Source organism: Brachypodium distachyon, chromosome 4 (assembly GCF_000005505.3).
Source record: "Brachypodium distachyon strain Bd21 chromosome 4, Brachypodium_distachyon_v3.0, whole genome shotgun sequence".
NCBI classification, from domain to species: Eukaryota; Viridiplantae; Streptophyta; class Magnoliopsida; order Poales; family Poaceae; genus Brachypodium; species Brachypodium distachyon.
The window spans coordinates 16,814,352-16,839,153 of record NC_016134.3 but is presented as its reverse complement, the minus strand read 5'-3'; the positions used below and the strand labels follow the sequence as shown (position 1 = coordinate 16,839,153).

At 42.7% G+C, this 24,802-nt stretch overlaps 1 protein-coding gene and 1 pseudogene across 1 annotated transcript; both read right to left on the bottom strand.

The window, feature by feature from the left end:
- Positions 1 to 1,238: 1,238 nt before the first annotated feature.
- On the bottom strand, positions 1,239 to 8,022 carry LOC100844298 (annotated as a pseudogene).
- Positions 8,023 to 19,614: 11,592 nt separating this feature from the next.
- LOC100843998 (receptor kinase-like protein Xa21) lies at positions 19,615 to 24,076 on the bottom strand. The gene is given in 3 exon segments (XM_024463572.1): positions 19,615 to 20,390; positions 20,557 to 22,755; positions 23,307 to 24,076. Coding segments are annotated over 3 exon segments (3,003 nt in total). The 5' UTR covers positions 23,794 to 24,076; the 3' UTR covers positions 19,615 to 20,073.
- Positions 24,077 to 24,802: the final 726 nt, after the last annotated feature.

Genomic DNA, 24,802 nt, shown 5'->3' with positions numbered 1-24,802 from the left:
CCTTTTAGGTTGTTCGTGATTTATGTATTTCCAACCTAAAGCTTGTCATCAACGCTGAAGTGGGAATCTGCCGCTGGAATTATTAGTGCCTTTTTTAAAGGATTATTAGTGTTTTTGTTGTTGTCAAGAAAAAAAGAGAGTAATGAGTATGTATTTGCATTCGTCAACTTATGTGGACAACAGAGCCAAGTTTTCCTGGATTTGGGACCAGTCGTCAACACTAGAAGCTTATCATTGCACGAGCCTAACTGAGTGGCTGGACCAATCCGTCCGTTGTTTCTGCGGCGTGCATGTCGCGTGAGGTTGTACCAACTACCGATGGACGCACGTACAGCCCAACTCAAGTCAAAGTCCCCGTTTCTAGGCGGCCGACAACGTTAGATGCAGCCAGTACCAAGCATGAGTGGAAAGGTCAACTTTTACGGGCTTGGCGTCCGGATTCGAAATCCCGAAGAAAGAAATCGCAAAACCGCAGACTGTGACGAGGCCAATGACAACACCCCATATGGAGTCCATGCTGGCAGGGGAAGACAAAGAAAGCGTAGAGATGGGCCGGCAGCCCAGATGCGGAAGGGAGAATGGGCTAGGAGATTTGGCCCATGAGTGGTGGAATTGATTTTTTTCATAAACCACACAATGACACAAATGAAATTGTATATATTGCCTTTGATGCTGCGGTGGTGATCCAAGGAAAAATCGGAGGTAATCGCTGTGTTTATAGCCCTATTCTGCGGGAGATCGTTGTGCGAAGCCGCGAGTTCCAGGATGTTATCTTCATGCACGGAGGAAGAGCTTCTAATGTTGATGTCCATAGCCTAGTTTCGCTTTGTCTCTCACACATAGTAGATATCTCTGGTTGTCTAAGCCTTGGACTTGGAGTGATGTTGTTTGTACCCATGTATATTAATGAATAAAAGATGTGTGTTTCTTTAAAAAACAAAAACGGAATTTAAATCCCCTCTCTGAAAAAACGTAAGTGAAATTTAAATATACAACAAAATGCAAAAATGCAGGCTCAAAACTGGAGAATTCTCAAATATCAACTTGGACCCCGGGAAACCATTAAGAATTCTTTTAAGCATGACAGACCAAACTAAGATATTACAGGGCGTCCTTAATTAAGAGATTTTGTTTTTCATAGGTGTGCCATGCTGATTATATTTTTCACACATATAAGTGCCACATACTCCCATTGCAAAATAGCATGCATATCACCAATATTAATCCATGTGACCTGTTTAGTGTGTGCCCTTCGTCAAGGACACAAAGATGACGGTGTGCTTGGCCTTCGCTTTCACGAGATGCTTTGTAAGGATGGAGGCAAACACCACGAACAGCTCGTCGATAGTGTCCTCACCAAAGTGGTCAATGATCAGCAGACCCGCCAGCACACCTCTTACACACTTTGCCACATTCTCCCCGCTGTTGTGGCAATCAAGTACAATGTCGCTGTTTGAGTCATCCTGAGGATCCCAGTTGGATTCGAAGAGTCCAATGTGCTCAATGTCAAAGTGCTTATTTATGTTGATCAATGTGGTCACCTCTCTCACTGATGGGGCGTAGTATGGAAGGTTGAATGAGTCTAGCTTCTCTTGTTCCATGCGGCCCTACATATCATGCACCACCAAATAATATTTGGGGTAATGTGGTCTTAACTGATCAATAAATAGGTACTGCTTTGAAGTGTCAAAATAATAATAAGTGCATTTCCATGGTAGGACATGTATTTATAAGACAATTAGAATTTCCAGGTATCAAATATTGCACGACACATTTACGAAACAAAATATCCAGTAAATAACTAATAGACCGAACCATAATGAAATTAGTATATCGACTTTAAATCCCGTATGTACATTATGGTGAATTTTGAAGGTCTGGCCACCTTTTGTGACAAATTCATATAATGCAGAGAGGATTTACTCTTGTATACTTGAGATGGTGGATATGAATTATCAAATGAGTACTCTTCTTAAGGAACAAGTATACATGTATTGACTTTACAAAAAAAAATATTGTTTGATTACTCAAATCTAATGCTATACCATTCAGAAAGAATCAATTCCAGTGCAATTAATCCTGAAATAATAGGTATTTGAGAATTTTGATGATGTGAGGATTTATTCTTTCAAAAAAGGAGGACTAATTCTAGTTTACACAATGTTGTCATGACGTTGTTAAGTACTCCCTCCGTCCGTATATACCGGGCGTACTAATTTTGTCACACATACCGATGAACTGAGAAGAGCAGGCACATTAGCTTGTGCAATCCCTTCTCTAGCTGCACAATATCGTGAAAACCGAGGCTAGCACAAATCTCTCAGCTAGCCATTGGGTTGCTTTGTTTTTTCTATGTTTCTTGATGGGCCCAGCGTGCTTGTTTTTTATCTAGCCTGGCCGAATCATACCGGCTGTAGTTACTACTGCATGCAGCCATTAGCTTGTTCACATTGTTGCAGTTATTTAATACGAGCATAGACGGAATAGAACCAATCATGGATGAGGGTGTTTTGGGGAGAAGTTTGCCATAAAGGATCAGGCGCCTCTTATTACCGGACTCAGCGATTTGAAAAACGCGTCCCCTAAAACAGGATGGAGGGAGTAACTAAGCAAGTGAGCAAGCTAGTTTCATAAAACATGTATGAAAATGTACAAACTACGTTCCTAAATACTAGTATAAGATAAATCCATTGTTAAATATTATTTTCATAGGTAACTTATTTGACATTATATATGTAGGTAGATTTTTTTTATATAAATTCCGTCGAGCTTTCAAAGGTTGACTTAGAACAAAGATAAAACATCTTATATTTTAGGAATGGAGGGAGTACTAGGAAACAGCTAATAATGTTGTAATTGTTCCTAGAAAACAAAACACGCAAAAGCTCCCCAAAAATCAAAAGGACCTACGTACCTTTAAGACCAGAGACAGGAGAGATTTTGCGAGCAATTCAAACATGGTGCTAATTTCCCCATGCATCAACATCTCTTCATGCTTCCGGCCCAGAAATGTTAATAACATTCGAGCTCCACTGACAAGTTCTTTGGAACGAAACGTAAGGAACAAGTCAAAATCCTTTTGGAATTGTTCTTGGAATAGCTTGATAACAATATGTGGAGTAGTCTTTCCGATGTATATGTTGCCTTCGTTCAGAAGAGTGCCACATGAGAGCTCCTCAGGGACCTTGATAAAGTACCATAAAAGTGCATGACATTGATTAGTACATGAGTAGACGTTTCAGTCAGAGACCTCTATATAGCTTAACGTTTACTTGACTCACCTAGGTATCCATCGCACGTAAAACAAAAGCATGAAGTGAACGGCATCTTTGCCGTAGATCCAATAATACCTAACGTTCATAACAACGTCCGCCCATTATACCTAACATGTGTTTCACATTAATTGTTAATTACTCCTTTTCTTTCAAAATATGAGTCAATTTCAAGGAATCACAGTTCTTGAGGCAAACTTATTACAGAACCACACTTTTCAATAATTTTCTCGCAGAACACACTTCTTCAGACTAATCTTTTCAGTTTACCCAAAACCGATGTTCAGGCGCATCTGACACTTTTCCTTACATGTGGGGCCCACTGTTAGGTCGCAGCCCATTTATGCATTAAGCCACCTGCATATTTTCATTTCGCACACTTTTCCCCCTTCCTATTCCTCTTTTTTTTTTATCCACAACCCACGCTTCTTCCTGTGTATTTCTATCCGCCATTGCTTCCGTGAATTTCTTTTTGCCGGACTCGCTAATTTCTCTCTTTCAAGGATTGGGATGCTACGGAGATCGCTTCATTAGCTTCTGCTATGCTCTGCTCTTGTTAGTGTAGGACAAGTGTCGTCCAGCTCGGGACAAAGCCATCCATGGCGGACCTAGGAAAAACTCAAGAGGGGGCAAAATCCAGGAAAAAAACTCAAGGAAAACTAAGAACGGAAGACAAATATATGAAGGCAAAGATGGTTTATACTGATATGAACAAATTACCTCGTTCCAAAGTCGCAAAAGATAATATCTACACATATTTATAAGTTCCAACAATCTACCCTAGAACCTGCAAGAAAAAAAGATGTTCAATTTGTAAATCGAGGTCAGTATTACATGAGGCAAAGAGCTTTTGCATATTACCTTTCGTTTCATCCCACGACGATCTTTCACCTCATGAAAACGTTTAACTATGACTTCATTCGGAATTCTGTCGAGCAACTCTTTCTCTACATAGCAAATAAGACTATGGTTCATGAAGTCATCACTGATTTTGTTGCGGAGAGCGCTCTTGACAATCTTCATAACTGAGAAGCACCTCTCAACGGTTGCAGTGGCAACAGGAAGTGTTAGTGCTAGCTTTACAAGTCGGTAAACGAAAGGATAAGAAGTATGCTTCTTTGTAGTCACCATCAGTTCAGCCAGATCACCAATATTTTCCAAGCTAGCAAACCTTGTATCATGGGTTACATAATCCAAGTAGAGATGAAGTTCATGCTCCAGAATTGTCAAATCTTTGAAGTCATCAGGATAAAACTGAGCTAGTTTCAGCAACTTCTCATAATTGAAGTGAACAAAGTGACCACTTGGACTCAAAGCATACATACAACAAAGCAACTCAGAATTTGTAGTATTAAATCTGCCATTTAACTCTTCTACCAACATATCTAGGACATCAAAGAAACAATCAATCCGATAATGGTGCTCATTGTTAATACCAGTCCTTTGCCTTGTCTTCTTCGGATTCACATAATCACTTCGCATGTCCATCACTGAGATGTCATATTTCTCACAAAAAGAACATACCTTGCTCAGATCTAAGCTTTTGTAGCTCTCTTTTTGTAGATTCCACATCTGACATGGCATTTACAATGTCAACATCCTTTCTCTGAAAGATTTTTGATAGCCCATTTGTTAAAGCAAATATAATCATCATCATGTGTAGATAGAATGCAGAATCAAATGACTGAAAATATGTTAAAATTCCACGGGCTTGACGTTTCTTAATAGGATCTGAACCATCTTCGTCAACATATTCAAGCACTTTAACCACTGAAGGGAACATCTTTGACAAACCTACCAAAGTTCTGTAGTGAGAATTCCATCTAGTATCTCCCGGCCTTTGAAGAGAAAGTCTTGATTTAGTCCAGTTCCTGTAGCAATCTCTCCTTTACCAATTGGTTTCCTTACTTCTTCTCGATGATTCTCTCTAAGTTTATCCTTTCTCTTGCAAGATGATCCAACAACATTCACCCTAAGTGATATCATATCAAAAAAACACCAACATCAGTTATTTTGTTCGCAATAGCCACGACAACCAAGTTAAGCTTGTGAGCAAAACAATGTACATAATAAACTGAACTGTTCTCTCTCATAGTTTTGGCTTGCAAACCATCGAACTCACCAGCCATATGTTACTTGCTCCATCATATCTTTGTCCTCTCACTTGTTTTATACTTACACCAAACTTTGCAATCATAAAATCAATTTCAGACTTGAGAAAACTAGCTGTTGTCTCCTCCACATGAACAACACCAACAAACGTCTCATTTGTCAGCCCACATCTACTCACGTATCTTAAAACCACTGCCATCTGTTCTTTGTCGGAAACATCGTGACACTCATCAACCAATAAACTGAACACATTCTTGCCAATTTCTTGCAAAATGGACATCAAGATTTCTTTGGCGAAGCATTCAGTAATATTTTTCTGAATTTTTGGAGACAACATTTGATTGTTTTGTGGGGCATTTTTGAATGCCTTGGCTACAACATCATTCTGACTAATAGTGTACTCCATCAGCTGCCTATAGTTTCCTTTATTTACTGAATCTTCTGATTCATCATGGCCACGAAATGGTTGCCCTTGATGCAGCAAAAATCTAGAGACATCAATTGCGGCATTTACCCGAATGCTCTGTTTTTTCTACTTCACTTTGCTTATGTGGGGCTGCAGGGATTGATTGATCTATTTTCATTAGATCCTCACAATTCTTTAGTGCTCTGTTGTGGAAGCTACCACGATCACCCACATGAGTCAAAAATCTTTCTGGCTTCTTCCAATTGCAATAACCATCTACTACATATGCATCATGCTCAGGTTTGTTACCTTTCATATTGTTCCTGAACAAGTAGCAACACAAGCAATATGCTCTGTCCTCCACCTCGCTATACTCTAGCCAATTGCCACCATATTCATCATACCAATCAGCATTAAAATAGCGAATTATCTGCCCAATTTTCCTTGGCTTAAACTTGGTAGGACGAGGCCGATGAGGTCCTGCTATCAAGTACTTTCGTCTTACATCCTCATGCTGATTGACATTGTAATCTACAATTCTCCTTCTTTTAGATGGGTCCTGAGGAAGCTTGTTCAAATCAACTAGCTCAGGCATATTAGAAGTTCTAGATTTAATTAAAAATCTCTCCATCAGTTCCTCTGTCTGCAAGTGATAAATCATACACTCAGATTTCACGGCATGCACTCAGGTCTAAATTCTAATAATCCAATTTCAGAAATTATACACGGGTCTATTGCTTACCTTGTCAATTTGAATTGGCGAATTGGGTTGGGATGCCCGGTGTTGCAAGCTTGTACAGAAGCCTGGCGCTAGAATTAGGGATTTAGGGTTGCCTGATTGGGGGCAGGCTTCGGCGCTGCGGCTAGCGTTGGAGGGAAAGAGACCGGCGAGTCGGCGAGGGCGTGAGGCGGCAAGCGACCACGGCGATCGCCGGGCGCCAGCGTCGAGAGGCGAGGGGCGATGGCAGCACGCGCTGGGGTGCACCGGAATTGGAATTGGGTCGATGCTTCATCTTCCCGTTCGTGTGTCTCGTAGACTCGTAGTGTCTGCCTCGTCTCTAGACTCCAGGCCCAACCATTCATCGTCCACGGACCATGGGCAGACGCAGATGGGCTTACAGGGGGCAATTCCATGGGCTGAGGGGGGGCAAACCCGTGGGCTGAGTGGGGGCAATTCACAGTAGCTTGGGTCCTATATGACGGGCCAGAAAATTTTAGTGGGGGCGGCTGCCCCCACGGGCCTTCACGTGGGTCCGCCCATGAAGCCATCCCCCCTAGCTCGAATCTTGGATTGTTCTAATCCCCGCTGCGCCTAAACATAGGTTTTGGATAAACTGAGAAGATTAGTCTGAAGAAGTGTGGTTCTGCGAGAAAATTATCGAAAAGTATGGTTCCATGAGAAGTTTGTCTCAAGAACTGTGATTTTTTGAAATTTACTCTCAAAATATAGAACATAGTATAATTTTGTTGGCTGTCAAAATATCTAAAGTTTGACCAACCATCGATCTACGATGCATGCTAAGTGAAGATTATTCATCCACTATGAAATATGTTTCATAATATTTTAGTTTGACACTGCAGATATTGATATTTTTGAGTTCGTCCGTTGTTAGAACGAGAACGTCTCACGTACATACCTTAGAGCGCCACATGAGGGAGTAAGAAGAGTGGAAGAGATGGACGCTTCGGGAAGGGAAGAGCATCCCGTAGTAGGATCCCGGCAGCCCTGCGACATAGTAGCACGGTGGCGTCTCTTCTTCTTCCTCCACGCCCAGAAGCTTCTCCGAATAGCAGTCCAGGGACCGGAAGACAAGGTTGAAGTCGTTCCCCGGAAGGTCATTCAGGAAGAACTGCACCTCCACGGCACGGCTCTGCTGCCGTTCTTCTTCTTCCGGCTCCTGATCTCTCCAACATGCGTGGATTGCGCCCATCGCCTCGGAGAGGACGAGCAGAGTGTTTGGACCCGAGGAGCAGCCGAGGTCAGCCACAACCATGGTGCTCCGGGGAGGGAGCGACCCGTACAGCTCTTCGATCGCCTTCAGAAGCACCGGTCGTCTCCAGTATGGCCTTCTCCTGCATGCACCAAGATCGATCGTTCTTTGGGAGTACGCAGAAAAAGATGTCTGTTGAGAGGAAATTAAAAGAGAAAATCCAAACTTGGAGCCTGGAGTTGGCGGCGTAGCTGTTCTCTCCGTTGCCAGTAGCCATGCGAAGATCGATAGCTACCTTCATAGTAATTCAAGTGATGGTGATAACTGCTGGGGGCTAGTTAGCTAGCACGATTGTTTTGATATATGGATATGTTCCTTCCAAAAGGCTCTACCATTTATAGAGAGCCGAGGATGCACGACCGAATGATCGACTTACTAGCTAGATACAAATCCATTATTAGATCGATATGGACTCTCTGATTATTTTATGCAAGTTTTTTCTGTGACTTTGGCTATGAAAGCTGTAATAATTAATGAGAGAGACCAAAGGACAACGATAAAAGTACCGTCCACCAAGTGTTTTAGAAAGACGAGAGAGTAGATCCCTCCGTTACGCTCCGTCCCATAGTGTCATTGATGTTGGAAATAATCTTTCCTCGGTCAGTCCGAGTACTAGTTGAGTTAGTATTAGGAATCCTCACGTGTTACTTTTCTTGTTCGCTTGTGCTTAGCAGAATCCGTGTCAGGTTGGACATTAGTCCGAGTAGGTCTAGGTAGTATGTAGCTTGGCGTGTATATATGAAGCATCAGGCTGCGGCTTGTAACGTGGGATTTGAGATATTGAGAAAAAATAAAAAGAGAGGCATGACAGGTGCCTCTGGCCAAATAAATTTTCGATCGTGCGTGTCTTCATGTGACTGATCTTTGGACAAACCCAACATTTGGTATCAGAGCGAGATCAAAGATTTGAAGACGTGCTTGTCCCGGAGAGGTGATGTGTTAGCGCCTCGGGGTGGGCAATGGCGGCGGAGCGACGTCCGTGGATAAGAGCGGACAAACGGAGGTTGTACGCGGAGTGGCGTTCAGCGGATCGGATCAAGAAATCGTCCAAGCGGTGGGCCGATCTCCTAGTAACAGGAGATCATAATACTGATCGCCGGAAGTACTCGGCATCAGGGCAAACTGTTGTCAAGATTGTCTTCGAGGAGTTGTGTCCAAGTGCTTGTCTATGTGAGGCTATGTAGCAGTGGAGGTACGTCACGATCGAAGGGCTGTCCGGTGAGATGTATCACCGTGGGCGAAGAACATGCTTGCAGACAAGGTGGCGGGTGGTCATCTGTGTGTCTTGACAAGAAGACGAAAGCTCAAGTGTATTGTGAGGCGGTAACCAGTGATGAGTCTCTTCAGTGAGACCATGTTCTCTGCATGAGACTATGTGATTAGTAGCATGTCGATGTTTTGCGCTAAGAATGGACGGTGTTGCCACAGGGTGTATGATGTAGTGCACAAGGTTAGCGTGGCAGGGAGTCAAGATCATACGTTGAGAGTCCAAGATTAAGGGAAGATTGTTGGAAATAATCTTTCCTCGGTCAGTCCGAGTACTAGTTGAGTTAGTATTAGGAATCCTCACTCGTTACTTTCCTTGTTCGCTTGTGCTTAGCAGAATCCGTGTCAGGTTGGCGTGTATATATGCAAGCATCAGTGGCTGCGGTTTGTAACGTGGGATTTGAGATATTTAGAAGTAATAAAAAGAAAGACATGACAGGTGTCTCTGGCCAAATAAATTTCCGATCGTATGCGTCTTCATGTGACTGATTTTTGGGTAAACCCAACAATTGATACTTAATATGGGCCAAACGGAGGGGGTACATACGTGTGGTTAGTCAGGCATATTTATGATTTATCATCCAAACCTTCTAACTTCCATAACTGACAGTAAGTGGTGTACATGCATGTTCACCGTACGTTCTCAGATACCTGTTCGTGGTTGCGTAGCATGAAGTGGGTAAATTACGATCAGTAAATTACATATATGGAACTTTTACCGTTAATTTTTTTTCAAAAACCTGCATGGCCATGCAAAATCCATAGCCAGAGTCGCCCTTAGTTTCACTGTGTTTCCGGTGGAGCATGCGAGCGGCACATGGATGATATCAATGCAATTTATGATAATGCTTGTGGTTTTCTTGGTCAGCTGTTTCCATCTTTTGCTTTGAAATCTCTGGTTGTGATCCTCTTGCAGTCATGCGTTGTACTCTGGCATCCATGCTGCATGCGACAGTCTTTCCTCATGTTTCCTGTGTTATCCTGTTCTTTGATATACCATAAGATATGTCGCATATAATCGTGTGTGTGTGTGTGTGAGAGAGAGTTAAATTTGCATATAAAATTTCACGTGCAATTTTTAATTGTCCATAAAATTTCATCTGCAATTTTAAAAGTTGCACCCAAAAAATTCGCGTGCATGTTTTAAAATCCGAAACATGTGGAATTTCAGCCAACCGAAGATGCAATATCAAATTGCACATTTAAAAATCCAAATTTGCACAAAAAATTTCACTTAAAATTTTAGTCGTCAAATGGTGCAATATCCAATTGTACATTTCAAAATCCAAATTTGCATACAAAATTTCACGTGCAAATTTAGCCATCCGAAGGTGCAATATCTAATTGTATATTTCAAAATCAAAATTTGTACACAAAAAAACAGGTGCAATTTTAGCCATCCGAAGCAAGGTGCGATATCCAATTGTAAATTTCAAAATCCATTTTTCACACAAAAATTGACGTGCAATTTTAACCGTCCGAAGGTGCAATATACAATTGCACATTTCGAATAAAATAAATGTACAAATTGTCCTATAATGCTATTTTACGTTAGTGCACATATACAAACTTGAAAAAAAAGAAAATCAAGAGAAATAAAAATTACAAACAAAAAAGAAACAAGTTATAAATTAAAACCGAAAGTAAAAAAAAAGAAACACAAAAATGGTCGGGCCAGGATTCGAACCTGGTTCCTACTCTATATGTTTACTATAGGTTACATCCCCGTTACATTCTTTTTGCGGGTAAAAGTGTAACAGCCCCCGTTACCTTCCAAAGAAAACATCGATCCTTCTCTATTGTTTACTATAGGTTATACTTGGCCAATATATTCGAGCTAATCCTACCCTTAGAGTTCAGTGCTGAGCTAGTCATAGTTACTAATCCTACCCTTAGAGGAGTAATAAAATAATGTGTAGACAAACTTCGGTGTCTTAGTTAGACGAGACGTGTGGAGTGGCAATCATCGGGACGCGGCCGTGCAAGTTACAACGAAGAGTTGACGTTTGCACGGTGTTTTAGCTAGGGCAATTCTCCATGATTAGCCGCGTCACAACTTGAATGCAAGAAACCAGTCGTCGATTGTCACACATGGCAGCTACTCCTCGTCTCCTCCTGAATTTAGCCAGGCGTCTGGTTTAGGTTTGTTCTAAGTCAAACTTTGTAAATTTTGACTAAATTTATACAATCTATTAATATGTACAACTCTAGGTTAGTTTTGCTGAATTTATCATGCATGGTATATATTGTTATAACATACTTTATTGTAGATGTTCGTATATATTTTATATATATAAATTTGATCTGTTTCTAAAAAATTGACTTAAGGCGATTATAAAACGTTTTACATTTATAAACAAAGATAGTAGTCCGTACTATAGTATTTAGTGCAAGTTTGCACTAAAACAACGACGAGTATTTAGGAACGGAGGGAGCACTATAGTATGTGCACGTATTTGCATGTAAATGGACAATATGCAGCAGCGACTGGACTTTGGAACAGGAGGAGTATTTCTGCGTACACATAGCGGCTATAGCTAGTAGCCATTATATTGCATACGTTGATTCATAGTTGTGTGTATGAATATGATTAATGTCCACGTTGACGTTTGCATCCCTCGATTTCTATTTGCCAAGACCGGTTTATTTGCCTTGTTGAGGCCGGTTCTACGACGTCTCCGGCGCTGTTCTTATGTAGCCTGCAGCAGGCTACTAGTATGCATCTGTAGTTCTCTTCTCCTTTGCCAATTTGTTCCTTAATTTTTCTTTGCTCAATCGCACCCCACCAACTGCATGGATAAACTAGCCCATGCCGACATGCAGTAGGTCGCCAACCGGCAAGTAGCATTACCCACAATTGCTCTTTGCGAACCACCTCTCTTCACAAATGATTCCTCCGTCCTATATTAAGCGACTAAATATTACATGTACCGAAATGTTTTTGGTGTATAGATACATCCATATCTGGACAAATATGAGTCACTTCATTTGTGAGAGGAGTAGTAAAACAAGCTAGCGACCTTCTCTAACGTCTAAAATACACCGCTAGGCTAGTACCTCGAAGAAAATGAATATCTTACTCGAAAAACTCAGAAAACGCACACATAAATCCATAAACTCGGGCTAGTTAGACCAAAAACGGTTCGGGGATGAAAAGTAGACAAGTGGCACGATCCAGGACCACTTTTAGCATTTCCGAACCACTTTTGGAACTTCTAACACTAACACGAGTTTATGGATTTTTGTGCACGTTTCCTGAGTTTGTTACTAAAGTGTTAATTTCCTCTAAGTTTTATGTACTAGCACTGTATTTTACTCGCTTCAAATATACTACCTCCGTCAAACAATAGTAGACTTACTAGGTTTCTTTACCAATGCGTTGAGAGAAAAAAAATACTTAATATGTGACTAATGTCATCAAAATTATCACCACAAACACCTATCTTTGAAGACGAATACAATGATATCAGTTTCATGTCATGTAGTAACTGTATATTAATGGAGTAATTCTAGTCAAAGAAAAGCTAATATGTTCACTATTGTTGGACGGAGGTACATCACAGAAGAAATATAAGAATTCAAATAATATTTGGACCAAACAATTGAAATATATCAGATGTGAAATATGTTCAAGAAAATTTCACATAAGCTTGTAAATTTCCTACTAAGAAGTATTAATGGTCAAAGTCTCAAGTACTTCAGAGATACCATGTCTCTCGTATAGTGCATGCAAATTTTAAATTTATGTAACATCCCAATTTTCAAAATTCTTCATATGCATTGCATATCATAAGCATCATGTCACCCTTGCATTTGATCACTTTCAAAACCCTAAAGTTTGCCCAGAAAACCCTTTTTGCAAAAATGCTTTTATTTGATTTTGGGCTTTGATCTTGCTCTTGAGTATTTGCATTTTTAACCCAATAGGGTATCGTGGTAAAAAGGGATTTAATGCATATATAGAGCTATCCCATAATTGGCTTTTGAAAATATTTTGAAAAATAATTTGTTTTGATAACCTAAGGGCCCTAAAAGCCATTTTATAGGCAAATGTATTTTTAAATATTTTATTTTGAGGAAATTCTTGCCCCAAAAGTTAGATCATATGAAAATATGATTTTACAAATTTTGTTGCATTTTATTTGGAGTGATTTGGAGCTCCGAATCAATTTTGAGTTTCAAAAACAGAAAATAGATAAAAGAAAAGGAAAAACCGAGGAAAACCGGACCGAACCGGTCAAACCGGACCGGACCGGACCGAACCGGACCGGCTCAGCCCGCCCGAGCCGCCCGCTCTCACTGACCGGTGGGACCCACGCGTCATCTTCAACCTCCGTCCGAAAAATCCGGCCACGCACGCCCGCGAACTGCCCATGACTCCACCTCCGATTTCTCCGCGCTCGGGCCGTTTTCTCCAAATCCTTGCGCGTCACCCCGAAGGCCTCGCTTTTCTCCTCCACTTCCCCCAAACCCCACGTTCAATTTCGCACCGGTTAGAAAGTAATTGCTCGCCGGAGTTCGTTGCCGCCACCGCCGTTCTTCGCGTTTCGCCGCCGTTCCGGTGAGTCTCCGCCCGCGCCGACCCCCTAGTCTTCCTCCTCTCTTCCTTGCGCACGCTGTGACGCGAGCCGTTTCCGATTTGGCGCTCCGCGCGCCCGCCGCGCCGCCGTCTTCCTCAGCGCCGGCCGCCGCCCGCTCGTCGTGCCACCTCCGCCCGCGCTCCCCGCGCCGCCGGCCCGCGCCCGCCTCCGCGCCGCCCGCGCCGCTCGCCCCCGCTGCTGCCCGCGCTCCGCCCCGCGCCGCCTGCCCGCGCCGCCGCCGGCGAGCTCGCCCGCCGGCCGGAACCCTAGAACCGGGCCAGTCAGGTTTCGCCACGTGGCAAGTTTTTGTTTTGTTTTATTTTTTTTCTTTTTTCGGCCGAAGTGGATAATACACTTTTGCAGAAAAGACCCTATAACTTCAAACCTTTATATCTTTTAAACCGTTTGTCCAAAATTTACGATCCACACCTTTCTGGAATCGTCGCAACGTGTAGAATATTTTGGCACTGTTTATTTTCAGTTTTGAATAACTTAGACAGTAGCTATTTACAGAATGGTGGTTTATGGTTTAAATTTTGAATGAATGGTTTCAAAATAGTTTTGAACATGTTATCTTGCTGTAAAATTATTTAAACTTGTTCTCTATCCATTAGGACCAGAAAAGAAATTATTTTGTGTATAATCATGGTATGCAAGTTAAATATTGCTCTATGTTACAAAAGCCGCACAATCTTTTGTTTTAAACCCTATCCATGTTTCTTGCATATTAATTACCACTTTGATGTTGTATAATCTGTCCAAACCATTTGAAAAACTTTTCCAAAACAGAAACGAAGCTTCTTATCTTAGAAGTAACCTTTGTGTGCATCAGCATAGCATATGCATCATGGCATGGTTTTTGTATTGTATGTTGTGTTTATGGTGTGTGTTCCTTTTATTTTAGATTGTGTGGAGTGTAATCATTATTGTTGCGAAGAGTGCGAGAACTACCACAACCTTGGACAAGGCAAGTTCACTTTGATCATTCTCCTAAATATTTTTACTATGCACTAGATGTTTCATTAGATGCATCAGGAATATTACTCGTACTTCTATGCTAGCTATAAATCCCAGGTAGTCTAGTTTACCCTCGCCATTACCTTGCTACCATATTGCCATCGATTGTAGTTAAATGCTAGGCTATGGTAGTATCGTGGGGGCAATAACTACATTATTTATTGTTATGCCTTTGGTGATATGAAATGATTTTATTAGATGTAAGGCAAAACAATTAATTAAATGAACCGTCCTGGGTGGGCAGCTTTGAAGATTTTGAGGATTAGCGGCGTCAGGTCCATTTCTATGGGTCCCTCTGAGTCGAGTTCCTGTGGATTCAGGAATGGATCGTCCATGGACGTCTCTCCCGTGGATTCGGGGAGCGCCTACGTTGCAAATGTGGAATGCCACCTGGGTAACCGAGACTGGACTAGTTTCCTATTTAGAAGCTTCTAGTACAACCACAATGCTATATGGGCTCTGGCGAGACAAGAGTAAGTTGTATGAACCTAGACCCGAGGAATTGTACTGAGGTAGCCGTGTAGGGGGAGCGTGATTCTCTCGTGGTTTAGGGAATTACCTCTGAAAATCTCGTAATCGATGCCGTTGCTACTCTACCCTGAGGACAGCAAGGGATTAACACGTCAGTTTCTTGTGGGGAATGTGTACAAACTCTCGAGAGCGTCAAAACTAAGTACTTAGCCGTGTCCCCGGCAACGGACAATTTGAACGACTAGATGTGGAGCTGTAAGGAAAGTCTCACTCATTCTAACTTCTTAAATAAAATGAATGGTTGAACAGGGTAGGGGCACTTGATGAATCCACATCAATGTGCTCTAGGATAATAGGAGCATGGGTGTGTCTACCCCGTGTCCAATAGTGATAAAATTCTATTTGATTAAAAGATAGGATTCAATAACTAAGCTTTTATGCAAATAGCTTGAACCCCACTTTACCACACTATGCATATATTTGGTAGGCTCTGGTATAACTCTTAGTGAATCTTGCCAATACATTCAATGTATTGACCCTAGTGGCTGCATCGTCTAATGATGCAGGAAGCTCCGACGACGAGTAAGACGTACGTTCTGCATGTTTGGGTTACGGGCTTACATTCCAACACGCTCTCACCGTGGTGTTGATGTGCCCTTGTATCTTCCATTTTCCGCTGCTAAACAATTGTTTTATTTCCAGCTAACCCGTGAGGTTATGCGAGCTGTAAGTACCCTTTTATATTCTGGATGATACGTTGTAATATTGAGACCTTTGTTCTATGATATTACATCTTGAAACTGTGTGTGCTAGTGAGTCGATCCAGGGACTAGCACTAAAGCACAGAGATCGAACCCTTTTACGGGGGCGGTCGCTTCAATTTATGTATGTAATTTATACACAAAGGGGAATTCATGTATTTTCATGTACGTCTACATCAACAAAAAGACATGAAGAATATATTAATGCAATGAAGCTTACTAAATTGTAGGCTTTGAAAGCACACAGGGGAGATCAAATTTCATTTTGCGACAGAGAAAACACAACCTAAGATGGTTGATATGTTCTCAGGTTCCTGCAGTGTGCACAAGGGACATGCGGCAGGGGGATCTATGCGACTATGCCCCTTCGTTGAAGTCTATCTATAGTCCGGCAACGATCTTGACACACCAACCCCAAGAAGATCTTGCACTTACCGGGTGCTTTGGAGTGCGAGATGAGATTGTGTCCATCCATTTTCCTCCCTTCCCACGAAGAAAGCCTCGTAAGCAGATTTTGCAATGGACGATCCTGCACTAGACCAGTTCCAGCTGAATGAAATCATCACCCTCCTGCAGCGTTTTTTTTTCGAAAAGGGGTGGAAACCCTGGCCTCTACATCGAATCGATGCACACAACCATTTTTATTGCAAAGTTATAAAAAGTAGGTTTTACAAGTCACCGACAAGCGATCGTGGAAACAAAAATAAACCAGCTAAAACACAATCATGGCTACTAAAATTGAAGGTGTCTAGTACACCGCCAGCCAGCCCGGTTGAAGATATCCTGATAGACCCCGGCAACATGAACGAATATTTAGAGGAATATTTAGAGGAATCGTCTGGAAGACCGCGGCAACATAAATGTTTTTATGTTGTACTATGTGGTACATGGATGGATATTGGTAGGAGAGCGGTGTAGGGCTGAGCCAGGTGCCTTCCCAAAAATGAATTCCCGTACCATCCCCAAGGAGCGACTAAAAAAATCATCTTTAACATCCATAAGGCCCTTCCAAAACTGCCAGTGAGTCAGTTTGGCTATTGTTTGGGAGATGGTACTATTCTTCCCATCCTCGTTAAGTGAAACTTAAACAACCATTTGCTAAGGAAGCATCTATTTTTAACATCCAAGAGCTCGATGCCCAGGCCGCTTTGGGGCGGCAAATAATATTCCATTTGGTCAATCGGTACTTGCGCTTATGCTCGTCCGATTGCCAAAGAAACGAGATCGGTAAAAATCTAATCTTTTACGAACTCCAACGGGAATTTCAAGAAAGGATGCTCAACCCGATTCCACAACTGTACTATGAATTCAGTGAAGTTGCTGGTGAGTATGTTCAGTTTACGATGTCTCGCCCATCGATGATTGATCAAGCCTTATGCCACGGTACTGTTCAAGTGACATGTACGTATGTACATAATTCATAATATTGGGAGCAAACTCTTCGATTCGGAAACTATCCAACCAGCCGATCGAAGTAGGTCACGTAGACATTTTAGACAAGCAAAAGAGGGCATTAGTAAGGGCATCTTCAACCGATATGTCAAAACTTAGTTGACCGTATGTTTTTATCCATGGAAAAAAAGACAGTGTCCCAATGCTACATGCCTAATCTATGTCATCCGTTCATTTGTTTGTGGACATGCCAAATTTGGCATTGATCTGGCAAGTCCGGACACTTTCCAATTAGGGTGGACACAATCTCATCTCGCACTCCAAAGACACACCACATCAGCCAACTAAAAAAAACTTTTGACATGTGTGGATACATGTAAAATAGATGGATATTGTCATGTCATAAGCATGTTGAAGGTGCTGCTGGACAGCCGACAGGTTAGAGCGATGTGGTTTGTACCCCCTGATTGGTGCCCGCTTTGCGACCAGGTTCCAGAAATGATTGATCATCTTCTCTTGGGTTGTGTCTTCGCAAGTTGGTTTCATGGAAGATGCTGCAAGGTTGGGGCAAAGATTGGCTTTCGACGGAGAACGACGTCATTGCCAGTTGGTGGGACAACATGTCGGAGAGGGGTAACTGCGTAAACCTCTTGCTACTATAGTCAGTCTCCTATGTTAGTCCATTTGGATGCACCCGAATAGAATGGTTGTCGAGGGAGACTCGCCTAGTGTTGGTATTGTTCTCGCCGCGATTCGGTGGATGGTAGTGCTTGGCGTCAGGCTAATTAATCTTCTTGGTGATTCCGTTTTCGCATTCTTTACGAGTGAGAGAGATGAGTAGAGAGACTGTAGCTGGTTGCATTTTCAGTTGCTCGTTTGGGCTTATATATGCATTGCAGAAAAATTTTCTTTACTGGATATTGCGCTTGCTTGGGCGTATTCTAGAAGAAAAAAATGTCTAAATGCAAAATTATCCGAACATATGGCAAAATGGTGGGATGACATGTCCATGGAGACGATGACCCAAGCTTTATTATTTGGTGACAAGGAGTTCTCATGGAGAACCTAAAAATCGTTAAACCCCTTCAAAAAAAAATCATAAGATCGAAAGAACGTGGGTTTAAAATGCCACAAGGGTTTTCCTTCCATTGATCTAAGTGGATTCTACATGTAATCACATGATTTCCTCCATACTTGGGACTTCGGAGTATACTTGGGAGTGCTGGAGGGACTACGCGCGCAAAGCGGTGAAAATTAGAGATGGCCATCGGGCGGGCTTGACCCGTTTTGTGTCGGGCCCGACACTAATCTAATCGGGCTAGCGGCACGGCCCAATTATATTCTTTTTATTTTTTATTTTTTCTATATTGGGCGAATCAATCTTCAAAATTCTGGCCAGCTCAACAATTTTGCCCATTATTTGTCATCTTTAGCCCATTCTAACTCTTTTTTTTATTTTTTCTTAGTTGGGCCTTATGCGGAGCTGGGCTTTCATCAGGCACCGCCAGGTCTTAACGGGCCCGGCCCGGTACCTCTAAAGTCGTGCTTCACCGGGCGGAGGAGGAGCTAGCGGAGCTGGAAGACGAGGAGGCGGAGAGGAGCTTGGCCATGGGAGAAGGATGAAGCGGAGAGGAGCTGGCGATGTGCGACATGCAGGCGTCAAGCGAACCGCGATGGAGGCTGCTGCAATCGGCGGTGCTTGCTGGACCGCTGGCAGCCTGGCCGTGGGCGACAGCCGACTGCGGAAGGAGGAGGACGAGGCGGGCGGAGGATTCCGCCGCGGGACGAGGCAAAAGGACAGAACGAGCTCCAGATCTGGGGACGGAGAAGCGAATGCGAATCGGGGTCTGAACTCCGGCTGGGATTTCGAGGCTTTCCGGAGGCCAACTCGACGTAGGGAGGGCGGCAGCAAGGCAGGCGACGCTGCCCCACCGAGGGAGCTAAGGACGGAGGCGGCGTGATAGGTGAACTCCGGCGAGGTCTCGCATGATCTGGCGGCGGCGGGGACAAGTATCAATCCGACGAACAACCTGGCGCAGGGTAATCAGGTACGCTGTATAGCTCTGGTGCCTTGCCTGTGTGGTATTCTCATTACCCTGTACCGTATCCTTGTTAAGTGCTCCACTGTCAAGATATTTTTGTCAAATACGGACAATGCGTGTATCCCGTCCAGTCAAGATTTTTTGTTATCAAATACCGACAATGAGTATATCCCGTCCAGGGCTTGGATGCTAGACTGCATCAATGATGCCCTGGAAACCACAAAACATAACCAAATGTTCAGCAACAAGACTGGTATCTACCTACAAGCCTGAATCTTTACAAGTAGCAACTGAAACAGCACCAAAATAAACTGCCTCTGGTGTCATTCACACTGTTGCCTGGATGTACTGATGTACAATATAAAGACGGTTGAAACTTGCTGTGCATTGATGGCACCTGCTTCCGGATCCTGATTACTTTGACGCATAAACATGATAATTAAGAACTTGCTATAGATTGCTATACATTGATGACAAACTATGTTGGCAATTGCTTTTGGACTGACTTGTCCAGAACTGAGTAAATAGTGGTACATCATAACCATGACGATTCTACCAGCATACTATACTTCTCTAGGCTCTTGGAGTGAGTTGTTCTCGTTCCGACAGAAGTAGGAGTGTAGGACAGAAATGATGAATTTTCGGTGTAACTGGGAAATTTCATCCCTGGAATCTGCTCTAGATGCAAAAACAAAAGTACAGTGCCTTAATTCACCAGATTCTGGATACAAAAGAAGAGATATTTTGATGGCATGCAGTTCCTTCACGATATTTCCCGTTGTCGTCCTTCTTGATGGCATGTCATGAGAGCAAGTCCAAGCAGTGAAACCACACAATCAATCTCCAGTTTGTACAGGCAATTATCTGTTGTCAGAAGCTCATTCTCGAGGCTCAGAGACAGCCGGGCGTCGACTACATCCTTCACTTTACCACATAGACCTAATTCAGCATAATGACGAAGGCTCAATCCTTCTATGAATTTGCTATCAGTTGGCTTCTTCCCGGTTACTATTTCTAACACAAGAATTCCAAAACTGTAGATATCGGACTGTGTCGATACAATATTTCCAGCAACGTACTCTGTTCAATCAAAAGTTTTGAAATGTCATAATGTTGCAGGAGAAAAAGGTGAAAGGTACTTGACTTAAAAAAGATTGCTTGTGCAAGCTCTCTGGACAGAAGTTTTGAAATGTCATAATAATGTGTAGCTGTACACATTATTTGATAAAGCAAGTAAAGAAAATACCTGGAGGTGCGTACCCAATTGTCCCTCTAAATCCCATTGAGCTTGTTGACTCTTGAAGAATTGAGCTGGTCTCAATAAGAATCTTAGCGAGTCCAAAGTCTCCAAGATGGGCTACCATCTCATTATCTAAGAGCACATTGCTTGGTTTCAGATCACAATGTAAAACTGGTGCATGGCCATGACAATGCAAGTAATCCAACGCATTGGCCACATCAAGCAGTATTGAAACTCTCTCGAGGAGATTCAAGCACTTGGCTGTTTTGTCATTTGTGTCAGGATGCAGCCAGTCTTCTAAACTACCATTAGGCATGAAGTCAAACACAATCGCTTTGAAGTCATTCCCTCTGTTATCAATGCTTGAACATGCTGTAATTATCTTGACCAGATTTCGGTGCCGCAGGTTTCGCAGTGCTTCGCACTCCGCAATGAAACTCTTGACTGCCCCAGGAGTTTGAAGTTTTAGTACCTTAATGGCAACAAGCCTTGTGCGTCCACCAGGTTGGGACTCTATATTTCCTTTGAATACAGTCCCAAATGCTCCTGAGCCCAACAAGTTTGTTGTCGAGAAACCATCTGTTGTTCTTAGTAGTTGTGCATAGGAGGTCAATGGGTGGCCTTGCATGGATTTTGTTGAAGGAATTTTAGTGCTTGTGCCTTTGTGCCATGAAAGAAATAAGAAGATCAACAGAAGGATGACTATAGATGCAACCAGAGGAGTAACAATAGGAATCACTAGAGATTTATGCCTTTTGTTTTCTAATTGTGAAGAGCATGGAGGCAAATGTAGAACAGGTATGCCACCGCAGATTTTGGAATTCCCCTGGATCGAGAACGCAGTGGCATTTGCAAAAACACCAACATTTGGGACTTCACCAACAAATCTATTGAATGAAAGGTTTAGGTAATTGAGCATGGTAATGTTGGCGAGGAACTTGGGAATTTGACTGGACAAATTGTTGCCTGAGAGGTCAAGATTTTCTAGACCTTTGAGCTGACTCATTGATTATGGAATTGTACCAGTTAAAATGTTGTTTCGGAGGTATAGGTTCTGGAGAAGTTGACACTCACCAAGGGTGTCAGGGATTGCACCCGTAAGTTTGTTTGACTCTGCATTGATTTCTACCAGATTTTTCATATTACCGATTTCTTGTGGTATGGATCCCTCCAGGTTATTATGGGATAGATCCAAATTTACGGAGAGGGCAGAGATATTGAACAAACCTTTTGGCATTGGCCCGGTGAATCTATTACCTGAAAGATCGAGTGCCAACAACTTTCTAAGGTTTCCAATTGTACTTGGTAACCTACCACTGAAGGCATTTTTGCTGATGCCCAAATAGTTTAGGTTAGTAAGGTTTCCTACTGTCCATGGATCAATTGAGCCACTCATTTTATTTTCTCTTACATAGAGTTCGACCAAATTGTTAAGCCTACTCAAGGAAGAGGGAAGCGTGCCGGTGAAAGAGTTGTTTGAAAGATCGAGATTTTGCAAGTTAACAAGGTTACCTATATCTCTAGGGATGCTTCCTGATATTTTGTTGCCACTAAGACTGAGATACATCAACGAGGTAGAAAGATTTGAAAGTGAATCAGGTAGAACTCCCTCCAGCTTATTGGCACCCATTTCAAGAACTGTTAACTGGGAGCAATTTGCTAATGCGGCTACAAATCCCCAATCTCTGGGCTCCTGAGCTTCAAACAAATTTGCGGAGATCTGTAGCCAGTACAGATTTCGTAACCTTCCGAGCTCCGGAGGAATTACTCCGTCAAAGAAGTTGTAGTAGAGCTGAAGCAATGACACTTCGGAAGCATTAGCTCCGGAAGCTGGGATCTGCCCATGGAACCCGTTGTGGTCTATGTATATGCTCTGGAGATTAGGAAGAGCGTCGAATGCATTTGGCGGTATTGTTCCACTGAGCATGTTTTGCTGGACGGAGAAGAATACCAGAGAGGAAATGTTCCAGATGGAAGTGGGGACCGCTCCAGTCAGATTGTTGTAGCCTAAGCTGAGCCATGATAGATTGGGCAAGCGCCCTAAGGACGAAGGGATGGCTCCTGACAGCATGTTGGTGGAGAGAGCGAGACGCCGGAGCTTGGAGAGGTTGCCCAAACCTGGTGGTATCTCACCGGATAACCTGTTGCCTCCCAAGCTCAAGTATTCCATGGATGTCAGGTTCGGCAGCCATCGTGGAATCGCTCCTGACAAGTGAAGAAGCATTATAAAAAAAAATGGACGACATCTGCAAGATTATGTTCGCACTTCACAGCAATATCATATTCAGATGAGATCTCTATTCGGATTGTTTCAACCATCTCGATCCAATCCTTTGTATATGTAACATACAGTCTAAAAAATTGTGCTATGTTTCTCTGTACTGTAAATGTAGTTGCTATTTTTGGTGGCTGAAGTTTATGACAAAATTAGAAGCATTAGTGGAGGCCTTTTGAAAGGAAAAAGGAAAAGAAAAAATGGCACTGGGACAACAACTGCAAGATTATGTTCACACTTTACAGGAATATCTTATTTTCATTGTTTAGTTTAAAATCTGTGTCCTATTATCGACTTTTTTGTCATCTTGACCCCAACTTTTCTGTTTGTGTAACAGTAGAAATCGTGGCTATGTTTCGCTAAAATTGCAGATCTTCAGTCCTGTAAATGTAGCTGTTATTTTCATGTGACCAGGGTTTACGACAAATTCTGAAGACTTAGCGCCCGCCTTTTAGAAAGAAAAAAATAAAACGGAAATCACCTTTGAGATGGTTCCTGTTTAGATCAATCGTCATGAGGCTTGAGCAGCCTGCCAGGGCCTCAGGGATGGTTCCCTGGAGAGAGTTCACACTCAAGTTGAGCTCCTGGAGCCTGGCGAGGCGGCCGAACTCCGGTGGTATCAGACCAGCGAGGTGGTTGTCGCCGAGGTCCAGCTCCCGGAGAAAGGATAGGTTTCCCAAGAATGGCGAGACAGGTCCCAACAGGTTGGCAGAACGCAATGGCAGCGCGACGACCCTCTCCGGGTGCTTCTCGCCACATACGACTCCTGGCCAGCTGCAGTAGTGGCTAGACATGTTCCATGAGACCAACGGTGAGGACCCGGATAGCTTGGACTTGAAGGAGAGGAGAGTGAGCTCATCGTTGGCTCCCCCCGCCGGGGAGGAGGGCGGTTGAGCAAGGGAGAAGAGAGGGCAGTGGCACAGAAGCAAGGGGAAGACCAAGACGAGCAATGCTGGTGCTCCGGTCATACTGGGGCCTGCTGTTGCTTCACCCAGGAAGGAGAACAGGTAATAAATAGAGATGATAGATACTGACTGACAGTATATGTTATCTTGTGCTTATATGGAAGTTCTTCCACTCTTGTCCATTACTTAACAAACAGTCCGCACTATTTTATAGTACAGCTGTGCCTTATGGGCATCTCGCTCGCCGCACATAGACTTATTTGGCGCTAACTGGCACAAAGATGACAGCATATTCCGGGGGAGCGATATGTTGTATATCTATAGGTGTTAAATTTCAAGTTCAAACTCAATTGCATTTGACATGAAAAAAATAAGAATAGTCATTCTTTACTCTTTGACACTATTTCATTCAAAATGAAATTAAGTTTGTATTTGTAATTTGCACATTTATAGAAAATCAGCCTCCACATATGCTTTTTTTTGTTTTTTTTAATTCTAAGCATGGTTTCAGCCTGATATTTCACCAAGATAATTAACATATACTCCTAGGTATAGCAATTATGTGAAAACTAATAATTTTAGAGTAGTTAAACCAAGCCTTTTTAGCTTGTTGGCAATTTAACTCCAACCCAAAGCTTGTCGTCAACGCTTTTTTTGATGAAAAGACTTCTTGGTGTGGTGGTAAAGTTATGTGTGCATGACTTTTTGTTGAAGTGAATTATTAGTGATTTTCTTGTTGACTAACCGTCCCCAAAATACCACGTGCCAAATGTGGTTAGCAATTAAAAATGCAATAAAAAAAACCGTTCCCAGAATAATTGTTTGTATTCGGGGTCTCGGGGACCTGACGTTAATTTAATTGTTGCTCATGTCGTAACACTCAGAGCCAGCATTATATAATCTTATCACATATAACTAATGACCGAGTGAATAGCATTATAGAACCTCGAAGTCAAGTCAGGTTGACACGATTGTGTGTGCATATACGCCTAAGTCAGGTCAGGTTGTGTACGTAGAGCTCAAGTCAACAAGTCAAAGTCGCCGTTCTGGCCGGCCGGCCGGCCGCCGTGAG